Here is a 20720-nt window from a genome sequence, read left to right on the forward strand (position 1 = left end):
CTAAAGCATAGGATGCCAATGGGTTTATGTAAACGTGTGTTTCACCCGTCCCAAACCTTGATAGGTACTTAATGGGTTTTACCTATGGGAAGAGTTCAGGGATTTAAGGTCAAAACCCTTCTAAAACCCGTTAAACGTAAATTTACTAAATTACCCTTCATATTACTCATATTTACAAAATAGTATTCATTATTTTCTTTTGTCTCCCTTTATTATAGTTCCTTCTAGTATTTGTAATGCTTGTTTAGTGTTATGAACATGCAAGTGTTGTGATTTATTATTTTTTAACATATTATGAACTTATAAGCGTCGTAATTCATTTTTTTTCAAATATATTATGAACGTATAAGTGTTGTGATTTATTTTCTTTCGTATAATTATTTGTCTAGAATTTATATTTTGTATTTGAATACTTTTTGTTATATATCAAACTATTTTCTGTAAATCAGATATTATGATAAATTCATATAAACTTTTCTCGCAAACTTATTAACAGGCAAAAAATAAATTTCTAGTGGGTTTTTGTTAAATTAGTAGGATGGATTTGGAAATTTTCCTTTAAAACTTAACAGGTTTGGAAAGGATTTAGGATTAACTTTTCTTTACAGGAATGGGTATATGATAGAAATAGCCGTCCCAAATCATTCCCAGTGTCATCCCTGGTAAAGCATTGAACGCTAGAGAGAGAGAGAGAGAGAAGGGATATGGGAAGGTGGAGGTCGAGGTGGCCCCAACTTAAGCCACCATTGTTCACCCGAGATAGCCAACAATGTTTGCGATCATCGATAACCTCACTAAATGGTGGTTGATGGCAGAGTCCTAACCTCCTCTTGTTGACTTTGTTCGTTCATTCTTTTTTTTTTTTGCAATTATAATTTTTTTTTGCTTAAAAATGTTTTTTTAACATTTTATAATTTAGGAGAAAAAGTCAGATTTTTTTACTGATATAATTACTTATATGTTTGGGGTAAAAGTTGAAAAAGAAAAAGTTTTGGACCATGAAATAAAGATAACAAAATCAACTTTTTAGTTCAATTTTCCCCACCAAACAAATTTTCAATATATACCACATCGTATGCGGAAGTCCAATTAATTTCGACTAATTCAAGATCGTGCGATCAACTCATTTAAGTGGTACAAACAAATAAGGGAAAGAAAAAACTAACAGGTATCATGTTTCAGTTGCACTATAAAAAGTATAAATTAAACACATTGCACATTCGAAAAGAAGTTATTTCTAGTAGAGATTAGGGGTGATTGGTTCCGAGTACCCTATATTTTTCACGATACCCGGACCCTACCCTGTAAAGGACATGTTCCAAAATTTTGGAACCGGACCCTACCCTGTTGAATCCTGAAACCGGAACCTACCCGGAACCTGTATTAGACCACAGGTTCCGAGTACCCTTTTGAAACCTATAATTTTTTTTATTTAGCTAAATAAAATCGAAAATGTCACATACATTATCAATAATCACGTCAAATAGAATATCAACAAAGATTTAGATTAATCCACAACAAAAAAAAAATGTCTCATCAATCCATTGACAAAATTAAACATTCATAATACGATCCCACACAACAAAATATATTTGTTCTGATTCATTAAAAGATATAGTAACTTTACTTTTTCCTCTTTTTTTTTAATAAATAACCGGTTTCGGGTACCTTGTAGGCAGAAATAGGAACCGGAACCGATTTTCACCGGTTCCTGATTTTAATATCATGAACCTACCCTATTTTCAATACGAGCTACTCGGACCCTACCCTAACGGGTAAGTTCTGACCGGTTCCGGGTATACCCGGTACCCGTGCACACCCCTAGTAGAGATGAACCTATTGAGTAATAAAATAATTATAAATCACACCGTATATTATAACAAAATCAATCTTCTAAATTAGACAATTATGACATCTCAAAAACTCACATAATTAAATTCATTACGATTCTGATTTCTATCGAATTTGGAACCAGATAACACTAATCTTTTGTGAATGTACTGTTCTTACCATGGACTCTGCCTTACTTAAACCGTGAATTACCTACCCCTGTCATTTAATTATAACTGCTCCAATATTGGCGACCGAAACATAAGATGAATAGTCCTTAATTGTTTGCACTGAAACATACTCCCAAATAACATGAACGAAACCTTTGCTGGCATTTGGAATTCGGAAGCATCTTAGTAGGCATGACATGGTCGACTACATACTAAGATATATTAGAGAAACTGAAAGGAAAAGAAAAATTGACTGCAAGAATCTTTTGTTCTTCCTTATTCTCAAGAGGAGACTTCAAGCCGAGGCCATGTCTGGGAGAAGCCTCCCTGAGGATGAACAACGAAGATCTCGACACGACAAAGTTGTCCAGGGCTTTTGAACTTCGAAGGGATACCGAGTACTACAAGCGTATGATTAGCTATAGTTATAATCAATATATAAAATTCGACAGGCGTAACAAGGAAGTGCTGCATAAGCCGTTTGTTGATTATAGGGCCATAATGATTATAATTAATTATCTAATTGAAAAATGAAATCAATTTCTTGATTCTTGAATAAATATTCAATATTTTCCAAAAACTAATAAAAAATTGATCACGAATGAATAAAGATAAAAACAGTTTCCAAAAAAAAGCGTTCCCTAGATATAAATTATAAAAAATTTCCGTAAACATAGAATAAATTAAATTTCATTACTTTTTTTTATACATTTGGGCAACGCATGGCCTGCATCTAAATGATTATGAATTTGGATATGAAATTTATTATTTGGGATTGATTAATTGTTGTGCGTACTTATTTTTTTAAAATAAATGTCTGCTCTTTCATTATTGGAAGTCATGAGATTCTTGAGAATGTCGTGGTCCCCATAGTATCGATACAGCCTCTCTGATCTTTGGATCAATTTACTGCAATAAAGTAGTTTATTTGCAACTAAATAATCAATTTTAATTGCTAAAAAAAAATTATCTTTTAACAATTGAAAATATTTACCAATCATACAAATATTTAGTTGTCCTGGGCTATAGATACAGGGTTGTGGCAACTGATGTGCAATCCAAGTTAATTATTTTAATTGTTATAAATTTTGGAGACTACATTTTACTCTTTATTAAGTAAAACTTGATTATACATCGGTTGTCACGGCTAGTTATAGGATTTGACGATAAAATATATGTATAGTTGAGAAATATTTTAAATTATTAAAAATTACTTTTTAGTAACTAAATTTGTTTGAGTGATTGCTAATAAAAATTACTTCAGTTCATTGTTCATTGTTATAAATGATTACTGAGAGTTTGACATAACACAATCGAATCAAAAAGTCCAACTTTTTGATTCAACATCATCACATAATAGATCGAACTGCAGAATATAGGGGCAGGTGATGTCCCACTGAGAGGAATCAAATACAAGACTTTTTTATTTCAGTTGAAGATGACGTTACTACACAAAGTCCCCTTTCTGTTTCAACTCGTGGGCCTGAGGCAAATGTGTCTATCAATTTCAGAAGAAGCATAACAATTTGCTTATATTTTTCTTTCAATCGGCTTCTGTCTCACTCTGAACTCAGAAAGATTCTTTTCTGGATTTTCTGAACATGATAATGGGATCTGTCAAGCAAAGAATTCAATTTTGATTTGTTGGTGGAGATGAAAAGGAGGTTCGTCCGATCATCAGCATCAGATTTCATGGAGCATGAAAGTGACGTTTCACGAACAATATGCAGTAAATATTTGAATTTGTGATGGTCCATTAAAGCAAGCAATCTTTAGGAATAACAGAGAGTTTCGTGTGCTGTCAACACTTCATTTTTTCTCGACCAAAGATCATGAGTAGCGTTGTTTGATTCTGCTGTTCAAAGATCATCATCAATATAGTATAATATGATGGTTACATTCTTTTTATCATTAAAGTAATTCGATAGAAAAAAATGCGAATTGGTTAATAACAACGAGTGAGTACCAAGTTTGGCTACCAAGGCATCTCTTCGAATTGGACTTCGGCGTGGCCTAGGACTCTGAGATGATGGAGGAGCTAAGAAGGACTAAGTCATGTGAGATCATACAATGGGGGTGTCAACCTATCTGATTTTCGACCCAAACCAACCGAACGACTCGGAATTTCTTTTAGCAATTTCAAGAAAATTGAATTGAATTTAAGATATATGTTGATACCAAATGCAACTGAACCGAAATATAGGGTAGATTACTTAAATGGCACAAACTTTTTTACAAACATAACACTTTGGTACAAAAATTAAAATATTGTAACAATTGAGTACAAATTTTTATACAATTGTAACAATATTATGCATTCCGTCAATTTGGACTGACATCGTCAATAATTACTGACATGTCTTCCAGTGTGGTTGTTGACATGTCAAACTTTTTTATTTTAGTTATTTATTTTCATTTTGAATTTTGAATTTTGAATTTTGAATTTTATTTATTTTAATGATTAGTATTTTTTAGTTTTAATTTTAATATGAAAATGCCACTTGAGCGCCACATAGGAGCCGTATCAATAATGTTTGACATGTTAACAACCACATCGGAAGCCACGTCAAAAAGTATTGACGCCGTTAGCTCCAAATTAACGGAATGCATAACATTGTTACAATTTTAAAAAAAAAATTGTACTCGATTGTTACAATTTTTTAATTTCGTATTAAAGTGTTAAATTTGTAAAAAAGTTTGTAACATTTACGTAATTTACTTCTGAAATATATATCGGATTTCTGAAAAGGCCGTAATGAACTCAAATAAAGATAATGTTCAAGGCCTGTTTATTTTGGGAGTTAAAATCACTTTGATTTTAACTTTTAACTCTAACTCAACACATTACACAACAAAAATACATATTTTCCAAGTCAAAAATTTTAACTTTAACTTTAACTCAACACACTACACAACAAAAATACACGTTTCCCAAGTCAAATTTATAATTCCAACTCATTTGTTATTTTCCACAATCAAAATCAAAGTTACTTTAACTCTGAATCCAAACGCACCGCGAAATTCTTGCTCGTGATATATCTAATATCGACGAAGTATACACCGATTGGATATTTCAAATAGAGACAATGAAATTCTCATTTCACATTCGAAAAAGGGCCTTGATGGAGGATTTTTCTTTTTGGGTCCCTTTTCCTGTTTGGGCTCAGGCCCAATTAGCTAAATTGGGGAAATCCTGTCACTTTCTGTGACAACAACCCAACAATTAACATAAGAAGATTCTCACCATACACGTATTTAATGGGGCCCACAGGCCCACAACAGCAAAAACTGGGGGATAAAGAGTTCCGGGGAAGCTTCCAAAAGAACACAAAAGAAGGTGCTCTGACAACCTGTGATTGAGTTGTCAGCTTTTTCCAATCTAAACTCTCCCGACAGCATGTCGTTCCGAGGAACAAAATCAACTACGGGATTTACAAACTAATGATATCATTAATAATAACAATTCACGCTCTCTCAAACACTTAAATGAAATTACTTTCAGCAGAATATCGAATGACATACGTATTTTCTTGATTCCTTTTTTTTTTTTATGTAAACCATCGAATTCTTTGTATTTTTTTGTACAGTTGTGATCGAATTCTACTAGCCCCACATTTGCAACAGATACTTCTCACACCTGCCCCAGCGGCTGCCATTAACATAAAGGCAAGAGTTAGGTGAGCTTGCTCTTTTCATCACCTTATTGCTCACGCTCTTGCTCGTGGTGGAGGTGGGCCCGCCTTTTCCGCGTTTTAGGTTGTGCCGGTGCTCCACCGTGATCTGCTCGAACACCTCCACGTCGAACATGTTGATCCTCAGCTGTGGCCTCATTGAGTCCCTCACGAAGGCGAAGGCCAGCTGGTCCCTCGGGTTGAACGCCTCTAGCTCGTTGAACACCAGGCAAGAGAAGAGGTTGCTCCTGAGGCCGTGCCTCCTTATGATCAGGGCACTGTCCGGTACATCTGATCCCACCACACCAGAAGACATCAGAGGAACGATAAATAATTAGCTACTTAGAATGGAGGAGATGGACCAGTGTGGCAATGTAACTGTAGCAGTTCGGCAAGTACTTTCGTGTTTGTTGCATTGCCAGTCCATATAGGACTAGCAAACTAAATTTAAGTCCTAGATTGAAAACAACGGGAGCTTTCCGAGTCCTCTAATAAACAAATTTTTTTGTACCCGTAAGTCGTTAGATCAATTCTTTTTTGTGATAGAAATCATATAAGCATACAGACATAAGGGACGATCCTTTTAAGGAAACTGGTTAATTTTCCTCGAGAGAAGACACCTACCCAATCTCTGCAAATGTTGGCAAAAGGAAATGATTAAATGTGGGAGCAGTCAATCTTAATTTCAGTGTTTAAAAGAATACAGCGTAATAGCGCACACCCTCATATGATAATTAAAAGATTTTATATTCGATACTCAGTGAGACTACCTGTACTCATTTATTAGTTGTTACATTTTCTATTTTATTATACTAGATTTATGGGTTTCGTAACCGAGAAAAAAAAATCTTAATTTCAGTGAGGGAGGGGCCTTTATAGGACCACAGGGACGGCTTTCCCGCCTCCTATAGGACCCTGGACCATGCATCATATTATTATATACTTATATAATAATAAATGATTTATAAAACATCATTTTCTAGTTCCCTTTAACTTTACTCACACAAAAAGTACTCATCAACAATGATTAATCAAACTTATCAAAAGAAACTATGATTAATCAAAGCAATTATTCCATATGTAATTTTCTTATCCTTAAATTCAAGTTGCTAATAACAGACAAGCTATGGTGCGGCTTATTTTGCTATCTTTCCTGTATGATGTGCTCTATCTTTCATATCTGCCCCATATCCTTTTGGTTCAATCAGTACACGTCTACATACTCAAATTTCAAGTACATTGGCACGGATACTGTGCGAGCATTGGAGTAAGTAACTTGCATTCCGGGAAGACTACTCGTCCTCGATTGAATTATTATAACGAGCAGATTATTCAGATAGACCTCAATGTACATATTTAAAAAAGAGGGCATAGTATCATGCATCCACATATATCCGAGAATCTCCACCTAATCAATCCAAGCAGCGATTGATACGAAACCAAACAAAACTGTGACAACTTCACATATAATATCATCTTAGATAGAGTCCTAAGCTACCCATTTGAGCACATGGTCCATTATTTCATATAGAATTATTCAGAATTTATGACTACAACGTTATAGTTCACTATTCATTTATCCAAAAAAAAAAGAAGTTGACTATTCAATACAAAATTATATTCACAATCCATGGGCAACCCTTGTAGTGATCAATTTATAAAACTTAATTAAGTGCCCACTATCTAACCCTAGGGCCTTCCTCTGAAGAACCTTCACCGGAGAAGACAATTCCCGGTTAGGTATACGAAATTAGTTCAGACTTTTGTCTTCTGATCATAGCCTTACTTAGTTAATATAATCATCTCATCTGGAAGAGGCTTCTAAATTATGCTTCCTGCTCAGTGATTACACATTTTACACTACTTTGCTTGAACTGATCAAGAACCCTAAAAATTTCTAAAAGCAAGGGATGGTTTTTTCTTTTTTAATTTTATTTTTTCCTTTTTTGGATTACAAGAGAGGACTATAAGAATATGGAAGCTGGAAAGTCTCAGTGATGAGAATCGAGTTCAAAATCTCTTGGTTTTATGACAACGCGTGTATACGGCTACACTGTGACCCTTTACTCAAAAGCAAGTAAGGGTTTAACCAAACTAAAGATGAATGAGAATCACAGGAATATTGTGTGTTAGCTGCTCTTTTGTTACATGGCTATGGGCCCGAATTTTCTTTTTGTAAGATACTCCAGCTCATTTCAGACAAAGAGAAGAAAAGGATTAATGAAAGAGACCTCTTTGGTCCATTCTAGAGGACATCGAATTGATGTTAAACCGGAACTTTATTTTCCTACTTAATTTTCGGTTTTTTGTGGGAAATCCCGATGGATTTATAGCTAAATGATTTTATGCATTCTTCATATGATAATCTGGATCGATATTGCATAAGGAACATGAGAACGTACGGAATTAATGAAGTTGCAGTTAAATTTTATACCTGAGGGATATGGAAGCTTCTTAGGAGACCAGGGCTGCAGCCCGTTCTCGCAGTACGTCTCCATCTGGTCCCTCAGAGACTCGACGTCCCGCCACTTCTTCCACCTCGCGGTGGCCATGGCCTCCTCCATCGTGTGGACGAAGAGCGGGTGCTTCGAAATTGCCATGTCAGCGCCCTCTGACACCAGCAGCGCGTGTATCAGCAGCAGTGGGTCCACGACAAGCTGCAGCTTCGCGTCGATCCAGATGCTGAACTTTGAGCTCGGGAACAGCCTGTGGACGAGGTACTTTGGTATCTCGCCGTCCATCGCGGGGTTCTCGTATAGGCGGTCGCTTAAGACCCTTACGATCCTCCACGCCCCGATCCCGAGCTCCTGGGACTGGGCCTGGATTAGCCTGTGGCGGTAGAGATCATCTAAGGTGACGTTGTCCACGAACATGAAGAAGCACGTGGTGGCCAGGGTTTGGGACCCCAGGCCTCGGGGCTGCCGGACTTTATCATGGTTGTTGAATATTGCCGAGACCACCACGACCCCATCGCATTTCTCCATCGCCATTTTATCTATATCGAAAATAAAACATGAATTATCAGTTTTCTGGTAACCATTAGATAAACACGAGACAAAGATCTACCAAGGATTCGAGAAAGGACTATTTGATCAAAACCGACCGCTCTCGCTAATCGGGAATTCCTTGAAGAATCCGCACGGGACGTCGATCCCTTCACGATTCTCGTGATCGAAATACGAAATCCTCTCCCGGGTACCGAGATTTCCACCGAAGCTATCCGCTTTCTTCCCCTGCTGCACATACCTCAGACCCGACGCTGAGGCAGAAGAAGAATTCTGGCACAGCCCATTAATCTCCTTGAGCACCGCCGCGTAATCTGTGGAACCAATTACTCACAGTTCAGAATCCACGTCACTGATCGAGCCGAAACAAGGAAGGTAACGGAAACGGGACGTACCGGAGAAGAAGACGGGGGAGGAGCAGGAGGCGCGGTGGGTGGGGAGGGCGTACTTGTGCTGGCCGTAGGAGGAAGGGTAGGAGAAGAGAGGGGTCTGGATGGGATCGAAGGGGGAAGATCGGAAGAGGCATTTGGAGGAAGGGGAGAGAGAAGTGTAGAGGGCTAAGAAGAGAGTAGTGAAGAGGTAAAGCAGAGAGAAGCAGAGGAGCTTCGATTGGAAGATCAATGGCTTCGTCAGCGTAGCCTTCCCCATACATTACACCCCCAAACAAAATCTCAATCCCACCCCCACCACCCCAAAACAAACTTAACCAATATTATGCTTCGGTTTCATGGGTTTCCTCGCCTTCCGTGAAATTTGCCGAGGTTGCTGTTTTTGGGGGAGTGATTGGGTGGGGTCGAGTGTAGTGTTGGAGTTGTAGGTCCGCTCACCACGAGGAAAATGTTGAAGATCCACCAGGGCTACGTTCGAAAATACGTACCCGGAGGTCATGGTCCTTTCTTACAGCGATGTAACGAGACCAAGCCAATCAATCCTTCATTAAAAACTATCACCAATCTTCACCATTCGCTATGATTTAATCTGGGCGATTTTTTTTTTAAAAATTTATGCAATGAACGAGAATTATACGAAAAGCAATATATATATTGTTTGAGAATGTATTGCATTAAGTCCGGATTGCGAAAACACGAAGACCCGGAGCAAGAAAGAAATCGAGGGAAAATATTATTTTTATATTTTTGGGATTTCTTGTAATCTCATAAGAGAAAATATCGTAGGAAATATTCTGGGAGAGATATTATGATATCTCCGTAGATATTATGATATATTCTCTCGTAAGTCTATATAGAGTCTTGTACGAGTTGTAAAAGGTGCCTTGGTGTCCCAAAACCCTGGTCCCTTAGGGGCCGGTGAGAGAGAGTCTAGATTTACGAGGTCGGTAATGGTGTGATCTTCTTGAGAAATTCTCTGAGTTATCTTCTTGGAGTCTCGGTTTAGAGCGAGAGGATGGAGAAAATTTAGAGATCGGGGTTAGACTATTATCGGGATGTGGTTGGGGTTTAGAGACATCTTTGAAGATTGTAATCTCTTGTTTATCGATTTAGTAGATTCTCCTTATTTGTCCGTGGATGTTTCCCCATTGAGGGTTTTACCACATATATCAGGTGTTCAATTTATTTATTTTTTGTTATCTCATTTCGTGTCATAAGTATCTTGTCACAACAAGTGATATAAGAGCTAGGAGCCGGATTGGATCCTGAAGATATCAGTTGTGAGATTTGAGGTTGAGAAGGTCGATCGATTGAGCGGTCACAGATGATGGAAAATCGAGTTGAAAGGAGTGCTAGAAGGAGAAGCCCTAACAGCTTCGATTGGCTCAACGGCGGAAAAGGTGGAGCTTGGGCGAAAGCTCCAGATACTCAGCCTGGCATAGAGAATATTTAGAAGGGAGGATCTAAATGGAAGCCGAATCTATACGGAATTGCGCGCGTGCACAAGGCAGGCAAAGTGAGCAAATGAGACTGCCGTACATTTTGGGCTTGCGGAGTTTGTGATCTCATGTATTGCTGAAGTCGGGAATTCGACTTGAAGAATAGGTTCAGCTTTAGAGGGTGCGCTGCACGAAAGCTGAGGACGCCCTACACCTCGATTAACTAGAGCAGCGCTGTGCGCACCCGAATTTCGTCTCGTCGGGGCACGGAATGCGCGCGCCTATGCAACGCGGCTTGGGAGTGTCCACCTTCCCGGGGACGCGCGACGGACGCACGTGAGAAGGAGTCGCCACTTGCCATTTTACGACCCGAAGGTCGAGGGCCAGCAAGTTACCCGGGTCTAGGGGTACAGGGTACACCTAATTGCTAAGGCATATGGTCTACGAAACCCAAGGTTCCGAATTCGGGGGTTCTATTACATGCGAGCCTATATCTCGCATGCCCTATCGGTACTCTAGCTTGTCTAGGCTTACCATTTTTAATTTAATTACCACTTAATTAAGTTCCACTCATCTTACGCGTTTTGACACCGTAAATTCGAAGGAACACTCCGACCGTCCACTCTCCGACCGGGATTCTTACATGAATGAATGTACAATATAAATCCTTACATTGTCCTCTCAAATAAATAAAATACAAGTTACAACAACTGAATCCCGGTCGAATTGCATTCGGTTATTATTCCACTCGTGCTCACCGTGTGGTTTGAAAAGACCGAAATTGAAATTAAGATGCGCGCTCAGTGTTAGGGGAATTGAACCCCGTGATCTACGATTGGGGCGTTGGACCCCCTATGAATCGTGCCCTGAAGGATCGGGCTCGATCCACATAGCAAACAAGTGCAAGAATGTTAACAAGCGGACATAAATAAACAAAAAATGGGGTTTTATTGTTGCCGAATTTACATTAATTAACCAATTATTAACCGGGGTATCTTGTCATACAAATCCTACCCTAAAGCAAACAAAGTGGGTACAAGGTGTGAAACGATCAAGGATCGCCTCGGGAAGGTATTTCGCATTTGGCATTATTTTCAAGGACTTGACGTACGTGACGTCCATTGTCAAATCTTGTGTTTGTGGATTGCTTTTAGAATTGTTCTATGTTGTGACACTACGGTTGTTACAGGTTATTACCGAACATTGATTCCACCTGTACATCCTAAAATCTAGTGCCTATCCCACTATTGCCCATTTTGTCTTAGCCAAGTATATAATTAATCCGGTATTTATATTTTGAGCCAATCCTCCCGAACTAACTACCCGAGACTATGCTAGAATAACAAAAACTCATCGGTCGGATAGGGCGGGCTATGCAGATGAACCTGCGCCTAGATAGGTAGCCCATCCCTACCCTGATACCGCATGTTTCTCTTATTCTAACCCTAGGGGGGTGTCGCTAGGTTGCAAATAGACGATTTTGCCCTTGAGATAAAAATTGTTTTTCGGGAAAGAGAAATTACGCGGTGCGGGCCATCTCGGCCTGTGACCGGCGCTAACCGATCCCCTGGACCTTCCAGGGTTGTCAAGAACCCTAAAAGAGCCAAAAGATCGGTTAATCTATCCGGAAGTGATCTAAGAAGAACTTCCACGTCCCGACCTGAGTTTCCTGAAATCAGGTGAGGCCTCGAGTCAAGACGCGCAAGTCCTTCCTAGACATCCATGTCACATCGAACTACGTGTCTCGAGTTTTATAAAACTTTGCAAGTTTTGAGGAGGGCACAAACGCATGTTTGCAACCTATCAACGCGTGTTACCGGTTTATTACCAATTCGTACAAAATTATTAGGGCCAAGTGAATTAATTAATCGTGTGAACTTCAAATTACCCCGTTAGTGAAATCATTGATTAAATTAATTAATATTTGCCAAATGCTCTAAATATTCGGGTTTCGGACCATCGAACCGATCATTGATGGACCGTCCGATGCGAATCCTAATTCCCGATCGCCTTAGGATTTAAAAATTAATTTTAGGTCGAGTTTGCAAGATTAACCCGATTCATGTGAGGTTTCGATTTAAACGATAAAGCATTTTAAGCACAGATCAAGAGCATACCACCACATCAAGCACGACGAACATACAAATTTACATGACCGGTGCCGCCATGATCATGAAACACATACAAACATACACGCAAACACGATATCAACGAAATCGATAAAACGGCACCGATTCATGGAAAGCGAAAAATCATGCAAAAGCACACACGTTGTCATGCCGTATACATATAATCACAAGAATAAAATATTTAAACATGGCACACACGCTGTCGGTCGGTGATCCAAGTAGGAAAGAGCTGGATGTCTTTGAAAAATGTTCAGGACTGATTTGAAAATTCCGAAAGTTGAGGGACTGATTTGCAAACTCCGAAAAGCTCAGGGACTGATGTGAAAATTCGAAAGGTTCAGGACTAATGTGAAAATTCCGAAAAATTCAGGAACTGATTTGAAAATTGCAAGAAGTTTAGGGACTGATTTTAAAAATTCCGAAAAGTTCAGGACTGATCTGGAGATTCCGAAAAGTTCAGGGACTGATTTAAAATTTTCGAAAAGTTCAGGACTGATATGAAGATATTAAAATAACCGGGACTTGACTGGAAACAATTTTAAAATTCAGGGCAGATCTGAAAAATAAAAATTGCGTCCTCTGTATTGAAATGAGACAAAACGAAAAGTTTGTAAAATCGAGTTTGAGACAAATCCGATCACCCGTACAGCCCAATAATATTCATTTCACATCATATTCATCCAAGTAAGCATTAATATTCAGAAGCGGAGTCCTAAACATGCCACTAAGTTGGGGATTTACCTAATTCGGGAGATTGGGGGTGAATCTGTAAAATAAGAAAAAAAAATTAAAAAAAAAATTAAAATTCGCCGGGTAATTGGGCTGCTGAGGGAGGATTGGGCCGGACTGGGCCCTTGAGATCTGGGCTGGGCCGATTGGGTTGTTGGGCCGAGTTGGGCTGTCGGTGCTGGGCTGGGCGTCGGCGGACTGGACCGGGCCGAACGGGCCTGCTGCTGGGCCGAGCTGGATGGCTGGACCGAGCCGGCGTCTCTGGAGAAACCCGAAAAATAAAATCGACCAGGTTAGTGTACGGGAAACCGAGAGCAAAGGGGTCGAGGGAGTTAACGGGGTCACGAGCTCGAGGAACTCCGGGTTTCCGAGGGCGTGTGAGCTGAGGGAGATTCCGGAAATCGAGCTCTGGAAGAATCAGTGTGATAGCTGGAGTTTTCGGAAGTTTCAGCCGTGGGGGGATTCGGGTGAGCTGAGGGAGTTCCGTTCGGATGCTATCGAGCTGAGAGAGAGCGTGGGCTGGGGAAATTTTTCCGGGAGAATCGATGAGCTCCCGGGATTTTTTCGTCTGTGAGCTCCGACCGTCTTTTTTCCGTGAGCCCCTTTTTCCAGCTGCGGGTTTTTCTTTTAAACCGAGAGAGAGAGAGAGAGAGAGAGAGAGAGTGTGTGCGTTTGCGTGTTCGAGGAGTCGCGTGCGCATAGGGGATGGCGCGCGGCAGGCAGGCTCGGGCGCAGCGGCAGCAGAGGTCCCGAGACCGGTCCGTTCCTGCCAGGAGAAGAAGAAGAAGAAAAGAAAAGAAAAAGAAAAAAGAAGAAGAAGGAAGAAGAAGAAACGATGAAGAAGAAGAACAGGAAAATGGGGGGAGGGGGGCCTGGTCAACGGTCAAAGTTGTCAGACTTTGACCGTTTGACCTTTTTTTTTTTTTTTTTTTTTAACGCGCGTATAAATTGAAAATTCCATCTTCTTGATCGGACGTCGAAAAAATAATTCGAGATTGCCATCGTGTTCAGAAAAATTCGCTGATCGATATTGTGCGATGAATTTATTTTCAATCTCGAATTTTGTCCCGAATTTTGAAAATTGACGTCGATGTACGCGAAGTTCGAAAATGTCCCAAATAAAATTAGTGTTAAATTAGGCAAATTGCTATTTCCAAAAATGTCCTAAAAAGTCGTGAATACTCGAGTAATTAATCGGAAATATTTCCCTCACGAGTGGTAAAAATGGCGATTTTGCCCCTCTGGAGCCGGTGGACCAAAATTGGGTGCTGACAGCTTGCCCCTCTTTGGTTGCGTGCTCGGATAGAGGGTGCAGCCAAAGATTATGAGAAGCACCCGTTCGGTCTTGACGATCACCTGGCCATTCTCCCAGATGCGACGGACCTGTTTGTGGGAGGAAAAAGACAAAGGATTCATGGCAAGGAAATGATACGGTGTGAATTTGTAACTTGAAAAAGCAAATGCAGGGCTAAAGTTCGAAAAGCAATAAATGCGGACACGAAGTCCGGGGACGCGGAATCCCTAAAGCAGTAAATGCGGACACGGAGTCCGGGTACGCGGAGTCTCTAAAGCAGTAAATGCGGACACGGAGTCCGAGGACGCGGAGTCCCTAAAGCAGTAAAGATGGACACGGAGTCCTGGACGCGGAGTCCGGAAAGCAGTAAATGCGGACACGGAGTCCGGGGACGCGGAGTCCCTAAAGCAGTAAATGCGGACACGGAGTCCGGGGACGCGGAGTCCCTAAAGCTGTAAATGCGGACACGGAGTCCGGGACGCGGAGTCCCTAAAGCAGTAAATGCGGACACGGAGTCCGGGGACGCGGAGTCCCTAAAGCAGTAAAGATGGACACAGAGTCCTGGACGCGGAGTCCGGAAAGCAGTAAATGCGGGCACGGAGTCCGGGACGCGGATACCCCCTAAAGCAGTAAATGCGGACACGGAGTCCCTAAAGCAGTAAAGATGGACACGGAGTCCTGGACGCGGAGTCCGGAAAGCAGTAAAATGCGGACACGGAGTCCGGGGACGCGGAGTCCCTAAAGCAGTAAATGCGGACACGGATTCCGGGGACGCGGAGTCCATAAAGCAGTAAAGATGGACACGGAGTCCTGGACGCGGAGTCCGGAAAGCAGTAAATGCGGACACGGAGTCCGGGGACGCGGAGTCCCTAAAGCAGTAAATGCGGACACGGAGTCCGGGGACGCGGAGTCCCTAAAGCAGTAAAGATGGACACGGAGTCCTGGACGCGGAGTCCGGAAAGCAGTAAATGCGGACACGGAGTCCGGGGACGCGGAGTCCCTAAAGCAGTAAATGCGGACACGGAGTCCGGGGACGCGGAGTCCCTAAAGCAGTAAAGATGGACACGGAGTCCTGGACGCGGAGTCCGGAAAGCAGTAAATGCGGACACGGAGTCCCTAAAGCAGTAAATGCGGACACGGAGTCCGGGGACGCGGAGTCCCTAAAGCAGTAAAGATGGACACGGAGTCCTGGACGCGGAGTCCGGAAAGCAGTAAATGCGGACACGGAGTCCGGGGACGCGGAGTCCCTAAAGCAGTAAATGCGGACACGGAGTCCGGGGACGCGGAGTCCCTAAAGCAGTAAAGATGGACACGGAGTCCTGGACGCGGAGTCCGGAAAGCAGTAAATGCGGACACGGAGTCCGGGGACGCGGAGTCCCTAAAGCAGTAAATGCGGACACGGATTCCGGGGACGCGGAGTCCCTAAAGCAGTAAAGATGGACACGGAGTCCTGGACGCGGAGTCCGGAAAGCAGTAAATGCGGACACGGAGTCCGGGGACAAAGAGTCCCAAAAAGCAGTAAAGATGGAATGTAGAAGCAATGACTAATGTTGGGGGACGACGCAGGGCGCCGGAGGGCGAAGGCCATGATCCGTTGAATTCGAGTTCATATTGTGCTTATGACGGTGCCGTGGTAAGCGTTGTTCGTCGCTTGTCGCAGGATTGGGCATTGTGTGTCTCCTTGAGGGTCATCCGCTCGGATTGGGATTTCGTCTTGTCGCATAAGGCAGACATGAGTCCGTCAGGAAGTGACACCTTTCAGGATCCGAATGCTCACACCTGCACACAAGGGATAGCGGCTAACGGTCGTTGTCAGTCACGCAATACCGCTGGAATTACGATGTGCAAAGGAAATCTATGTAGCGATGCTTCAGGGATTTGGACACAGTGGCCATTTGAGGGGCGGCCGTGTCCCCGAATGTGACATGTACTTGACTAAAAGAAAGGCTTTTTACAAGGTGGGGCATGGCCCGCAGAGTTTTGAGTAAAGGTAAAGGGATGGATCTTTAGGATCCTCCAAATTAAGGATACGACGATTCGACTCCATTTCGAGGCATGTCTCGAGCCTGGAGAGTCGAAGAGAGTTTGCTTGCGTCGAGGACTGCCAAACCACTACTAGCTGTAGCTTCACGCGAAGTGCCGCTGTTCTTTCGTGGCTAAGCCGACAATTGCCCCTAATTTTTGTCTAGGTCGTAGGATGAGTAACGGCCTAGCGGGGTATTTTATTTGACTTTTCTCACATGAGTGCTCACCTTTTGCTACGATCGCCCACGTTCGGGTCCGGTCGCACCTCTCGGTTCCTCTAACTTTTGCCTAGACCGCCCTTTGCGGGTTTTCAGCCTAGCAAGGAATTTACTTGTGCTCTCCTTTTGCCACGACTCCCCTTTGCGGGATTTTAAGTCGTGCCTCTCGTTCCCTAACTTTTGCCCAGGCCGCCTCAAGGAGGTTTTCGACCTAGCGGGAAAATTATTATTTTTCTCTCTGAAGTATTCTTAGATGAGAAGAATTGAATGGACAGGACACGTGCGTGATAAATAGAAAATGTGGTGAGGTGAAATGGCACAGAGCCCAAAGGAAGACAGAGGAAGATAAGGGCCTGGAGGGTGGTCTGAAACTCGCGGGAACACAAAGAAACAGCCGGATGACAAAGAGGCCATTAAGGGTAGTACTTCTTAAGGGCATCGGCATTGACCGGGAGCGCGTTTTCGGTCCCGTCCATATCGCTTAAGATAATTGCCCCTCCGGAGAAGACTTCCCTGACGACGAAAGGTCCATCATACTTGTATGCAAACTTGCCCCGAGAGTCAGGTGTGATGTGCAAGACCTTTCGTAGGACGAGATCACCGGGGCGGAATTCGCGGTGGTGAACCCTTGCATTGAACGCTCGAGCCATTCTTTGTTGGTAGCATTGACCGTGGCAGAGCGCTGTTAGCCGTTTCTCATCAATGAGATTGAGCTGCTCGTAGCGCTGCTTCGCCCATTCTGCTTCTTCGAGCTTGGACTCGGCGAGGATCCTCATGGAAGGAATCTCCACTTCGATTGGGAGGACTGCTTCCATGCCGTAGACTAGGGAATACGGAGTTGCCCCGGTTGAAGTGCGGATGGACGTTCGATATGCCAAGAGCGCAAAAGGGAGCATCTCGTGCCAATCCTTGTAGGTCACCGTCATTTTCTCGATGATCCTCTTGATGTTTTTGTTCGCAGCTTCCACCGCACCGTTCATTTGGGGTCGGTATGGCGTAGAGTTGCGATGGTGTATTTTGAATCGCTCACAGAGGTCATCGATGATCCTGTTGTTCAGGTTCTTGGCATTGTCGGTGATGATTGTCTCGGGGACTCCATATCGGGCGATGATGTCGCGCTTAAGGAAACGTGCCACGGCATTTGCGGTGACCGAAGCGAGCGTTATGGCCTCGATCCATTTGGTGAAGTAGTCAATTGCCACCAAAATGAACATGTGTCCATTGGATGCTTTGGGATTGATAGGGCCGATCACATCGATGCCCCACATTGAAAAGGGCCACGGGGCCGCCATCGGGCGTAGCTCATTGGGGGGTGCTTTGATCTGATCGGCATAGGCCTGGCACAAGTGGCAGTGTCTGACGTGTTTGGCGCAGTCGGCCTCCATGGTGGACCAAAAGTAACCTAGGCGCATGAGTTTCTTGGTGAGCATGAGACCGCTCATGTGGGGTCCACAGCTCCCTTCATGTATCTCTCCCATGAGGCGTTGTGCCTCGTTTTCGTCAACACACCGGAGTAGTGTGGCGTCGAAGGAACGGCGGTAGAGAGTCTCTCCGCTCAGGAAGTAATGCGTTGCGAGTCGCCTAAGTGTTTTCCGGTCCCGACGGTTGGCAAATGTCGGGTATTGGCCGGTTTGCAGAAAATGTTTGATGTCTTCGTACCATGGCTGTTCATCGGTCGCCTCGATTGTGTCGCAGTAAGCCGGGCCTTTGGCAATCTCGATCTCAAGTGGCTCGATGAGGTTTTCTTTTGTAATGCTCACCATTGATGCCAGTGTCGCGAGTGCATCTGCAAACTGATTCTTGATACGTGGCGTGTAGGTGAACGAGATTTTCTTGAAGTTCTCCGCTAACTCCTCGAGATACTCGTGGTATGGTACTAACTTTGCGTCTTTCGTCTTCCATTGCCCTAACGTCTGGAAGATTGTGAGCATTGAATCTCCGAACACTTCTAGCTCCTTCACCTTGAAGTCAATTGCTGCTTGCAAGCCAAGGATGCATGCCTCGTATTCGGCCACATTATTGGTGCAGAGAAAATTAACTTTTGCTGCAATCGGGTAATAACGTCCGTCCGGGGATATCAGCACTGCGCCGATACCAGAACCGGTGGAATTCACCGCGCCATCGAAATACATCTTCCACACGGTCCCATCCTCCTCCTCATCTACTCGGAGGATCCCTTCGTCTGGAAAGTCGGAGTTGATCGGCGTGTCATCCTCGATGGGAAATTCTGCCAAATGGTCTGCAATTGCTTGCCCCTTGACTGATGTGCGGGGCACATACTCGATGTCGTACTCCGTCAGTTGACAGCGCCACTTTGCAATGTTCCTCATGGAGGATGGGCTACCAAGTAGATATTTCAGGGGATCCGCTTTTGACAGCAAGCGGATAGTGTGATAGAGAGTGTACTGTCGAAGTCTCTGCATGACCCACACCAGTGCGCAGCACATCTTCTCGATCTCCGGGTAATTGGATTCCCCTTCAGTAAACTTCTTGCTCAGATAGTAGATGGCATGTTCTGCGCGTGTGGACTCATCTTCTTGCCCCAACATGCACCCCAATGATTGCCGGCGCACTGTCAGGTAAAGAATGAGAGGTCGACCTGGTATGGGCGGGACTAACACCGGCGACTGAACTAAGTATGTCTTAATATCGTCAAAGGCCTTCTGACAGTCGTCGTCCCATTCAATTGCTGCATTTTTACGAAGCAGCCGGAAGAGGGGTTGACACTTATCTGATAAGTTCGCGATGAAACGCGCGATGTAGTTCAGTCGTCCTAAGAAGCTCCGTACCTCGCGCGCTGTTGATGGCGGAGGTAACTCCCTAATCGCTTTCACCTTGTCAGGATCAACCTCGATGCCTCGTTCGCTGACCACAAATCCTAGCAGTTTTCCGGATTTCGCGCCGAATGTGCACTTGGCCGGGTTGAGCCTAAGCTTGTACTTCTTGAGACGTTCGAAGAGACGCCTCAGATTGACGAGGTGATCCTCTCCCTCCTTGGACTTTGCGATCATGTCGTCGACGTAGACCTCGATCTCCTTATGCATCATGTCGTGGAAGAGCGTAACCATTGCCCGTTGGTAAGTTGCCCCGGCATTTTTGAGCCCGAAGGGCATGACCTTGTAGCAAAATGTGCCCCACATCGTGATGAAAGTCGTTTTGATCTTGTCGTCTTCGGCCATCCGGATTTGGTTATACCCCGAAAAGCCATCCATGAAGGAGAACTGATTGTGGCGCGCAGTGTTGTCGACCAAGACGTCGATGTGAGGCAGAGGGAAGTTGTCTTTAGGACTAGCCTTGTTGAGGTCCCGGTAGTCGACGCAAACCCTGACCCTTCCGTCCTTCTTCTCCACGGGCACGATGTTTGCCACCCATTCAGAGTAATTGCAGACTTCTAGGAATCCCGCATTTATCTGCTTGACGACCTCCTCCTTGATGCGGAGGAGAAGGCCGGCTCGCTGCCGCCGTAGGTGTTGCCGTTTGGGCGGGAAATTCTCTGTATCGAGTGGGAGAGAGTGCTTGACTATCGACGGATCTAAGCCCGGCATGTCGGCGTAGGACCAGGCAAAGACCTCTTGGTACTCTTTCAGGAAATCGATCATCCGAGCTCGTTGTGTTGGATCGAGGCCCGTCCCGATCTTTAGCGTGCGAGGCTCCTCTTCAGTGCCTATGTTGATTTCTTCTGTTGGCTCAACTGAGGTGAGTTGACGGTTCTCGAGGCGGTGCAAACTCTCCTCTATCTCAGGCACTCGACTGTCCTCGTCGAGCCCTTCCCCGAAGTATATGGGTTGGGGCTCTTCGAGGAGTTCTTCGGATGGGTTCGA

At 43.5% G+C, this 20720-nt stretch overlaps 2 protein-coding genes across 2 annotated transcripts; both read right to left on the reverse strand.

Moving 5' to 3' along the window:
• Positions 1-5323: 5323 nt before the first annotated feature.
• On the reverse strand, positions 5324-9375 carry LOC116205461. Its single transcript, XM_031538078.1, has 4 exons — positions 9072-9375; positions 8775-8990; positions 8106-8666; positions 5324-5962 (listed from the first exon to the last, which is right to left on the reverse strand). The coding sequence occupies exons 1-4, from the start codon at positions 9322-9324 to the stop codon at positions 5604-5606; spliced, it is 1389 nt and encodes a 462-aa protein (XP_031393938.1). The 5' UTR covers positions 9325-9375; the 3' UTR covers positions 5324-5603.
• A 7937-nt stretch (positions 9376-17312) lies between these two features.
• Positions 17313-20720, reverse strand: LOC116204334 (the record flags this gene model as incomplete). Its single annotated transcript, XM_031536423.1, has 1 exon — positions 17313-20720. A coding segment is annotated over one exon (3408 nt), but the record flags the coding sequence as incomplete, so codon positions are not given.

This window comes from Punica granatum, chromosome 4 (genome assembly GCF_007655135.1).
Source record: "Punica granatum isolate Tunisia-2019 chromosome 4, ASM765513v2, whole genome shotgun sequence".
Classification (NCBI taxonomy): Eukaryota; Viridiplantae; Streptophyta; class Magnoliopsida; order Myrtales; family Lythraceae; genus Punica; species Punica granatum.

Coding starts and splice junctions, on each gene's coding strand:
- LOC116205461 (XM_031538078.1), bottom strand. CDS start 9,324: ATGGGGAAGGCTACGCTGACGAAGCCATTGATCTTCCAATCGAAGCTC. Junction 8,991..9,071: donor CTCCCCCGTCTTCTTCTCCG/GTACGTCCCGTT, acceptor TTGGTTCCACAG/ATTACGCGGCGGTGCTCAAG. Junction 8,667..8,774: donor ATTCCCGATTAGCGAGAGCG/GTCGGTTTTGAT, acceptor TTTTCGATATAG/ATAAAATGGCGATGGAGAAA.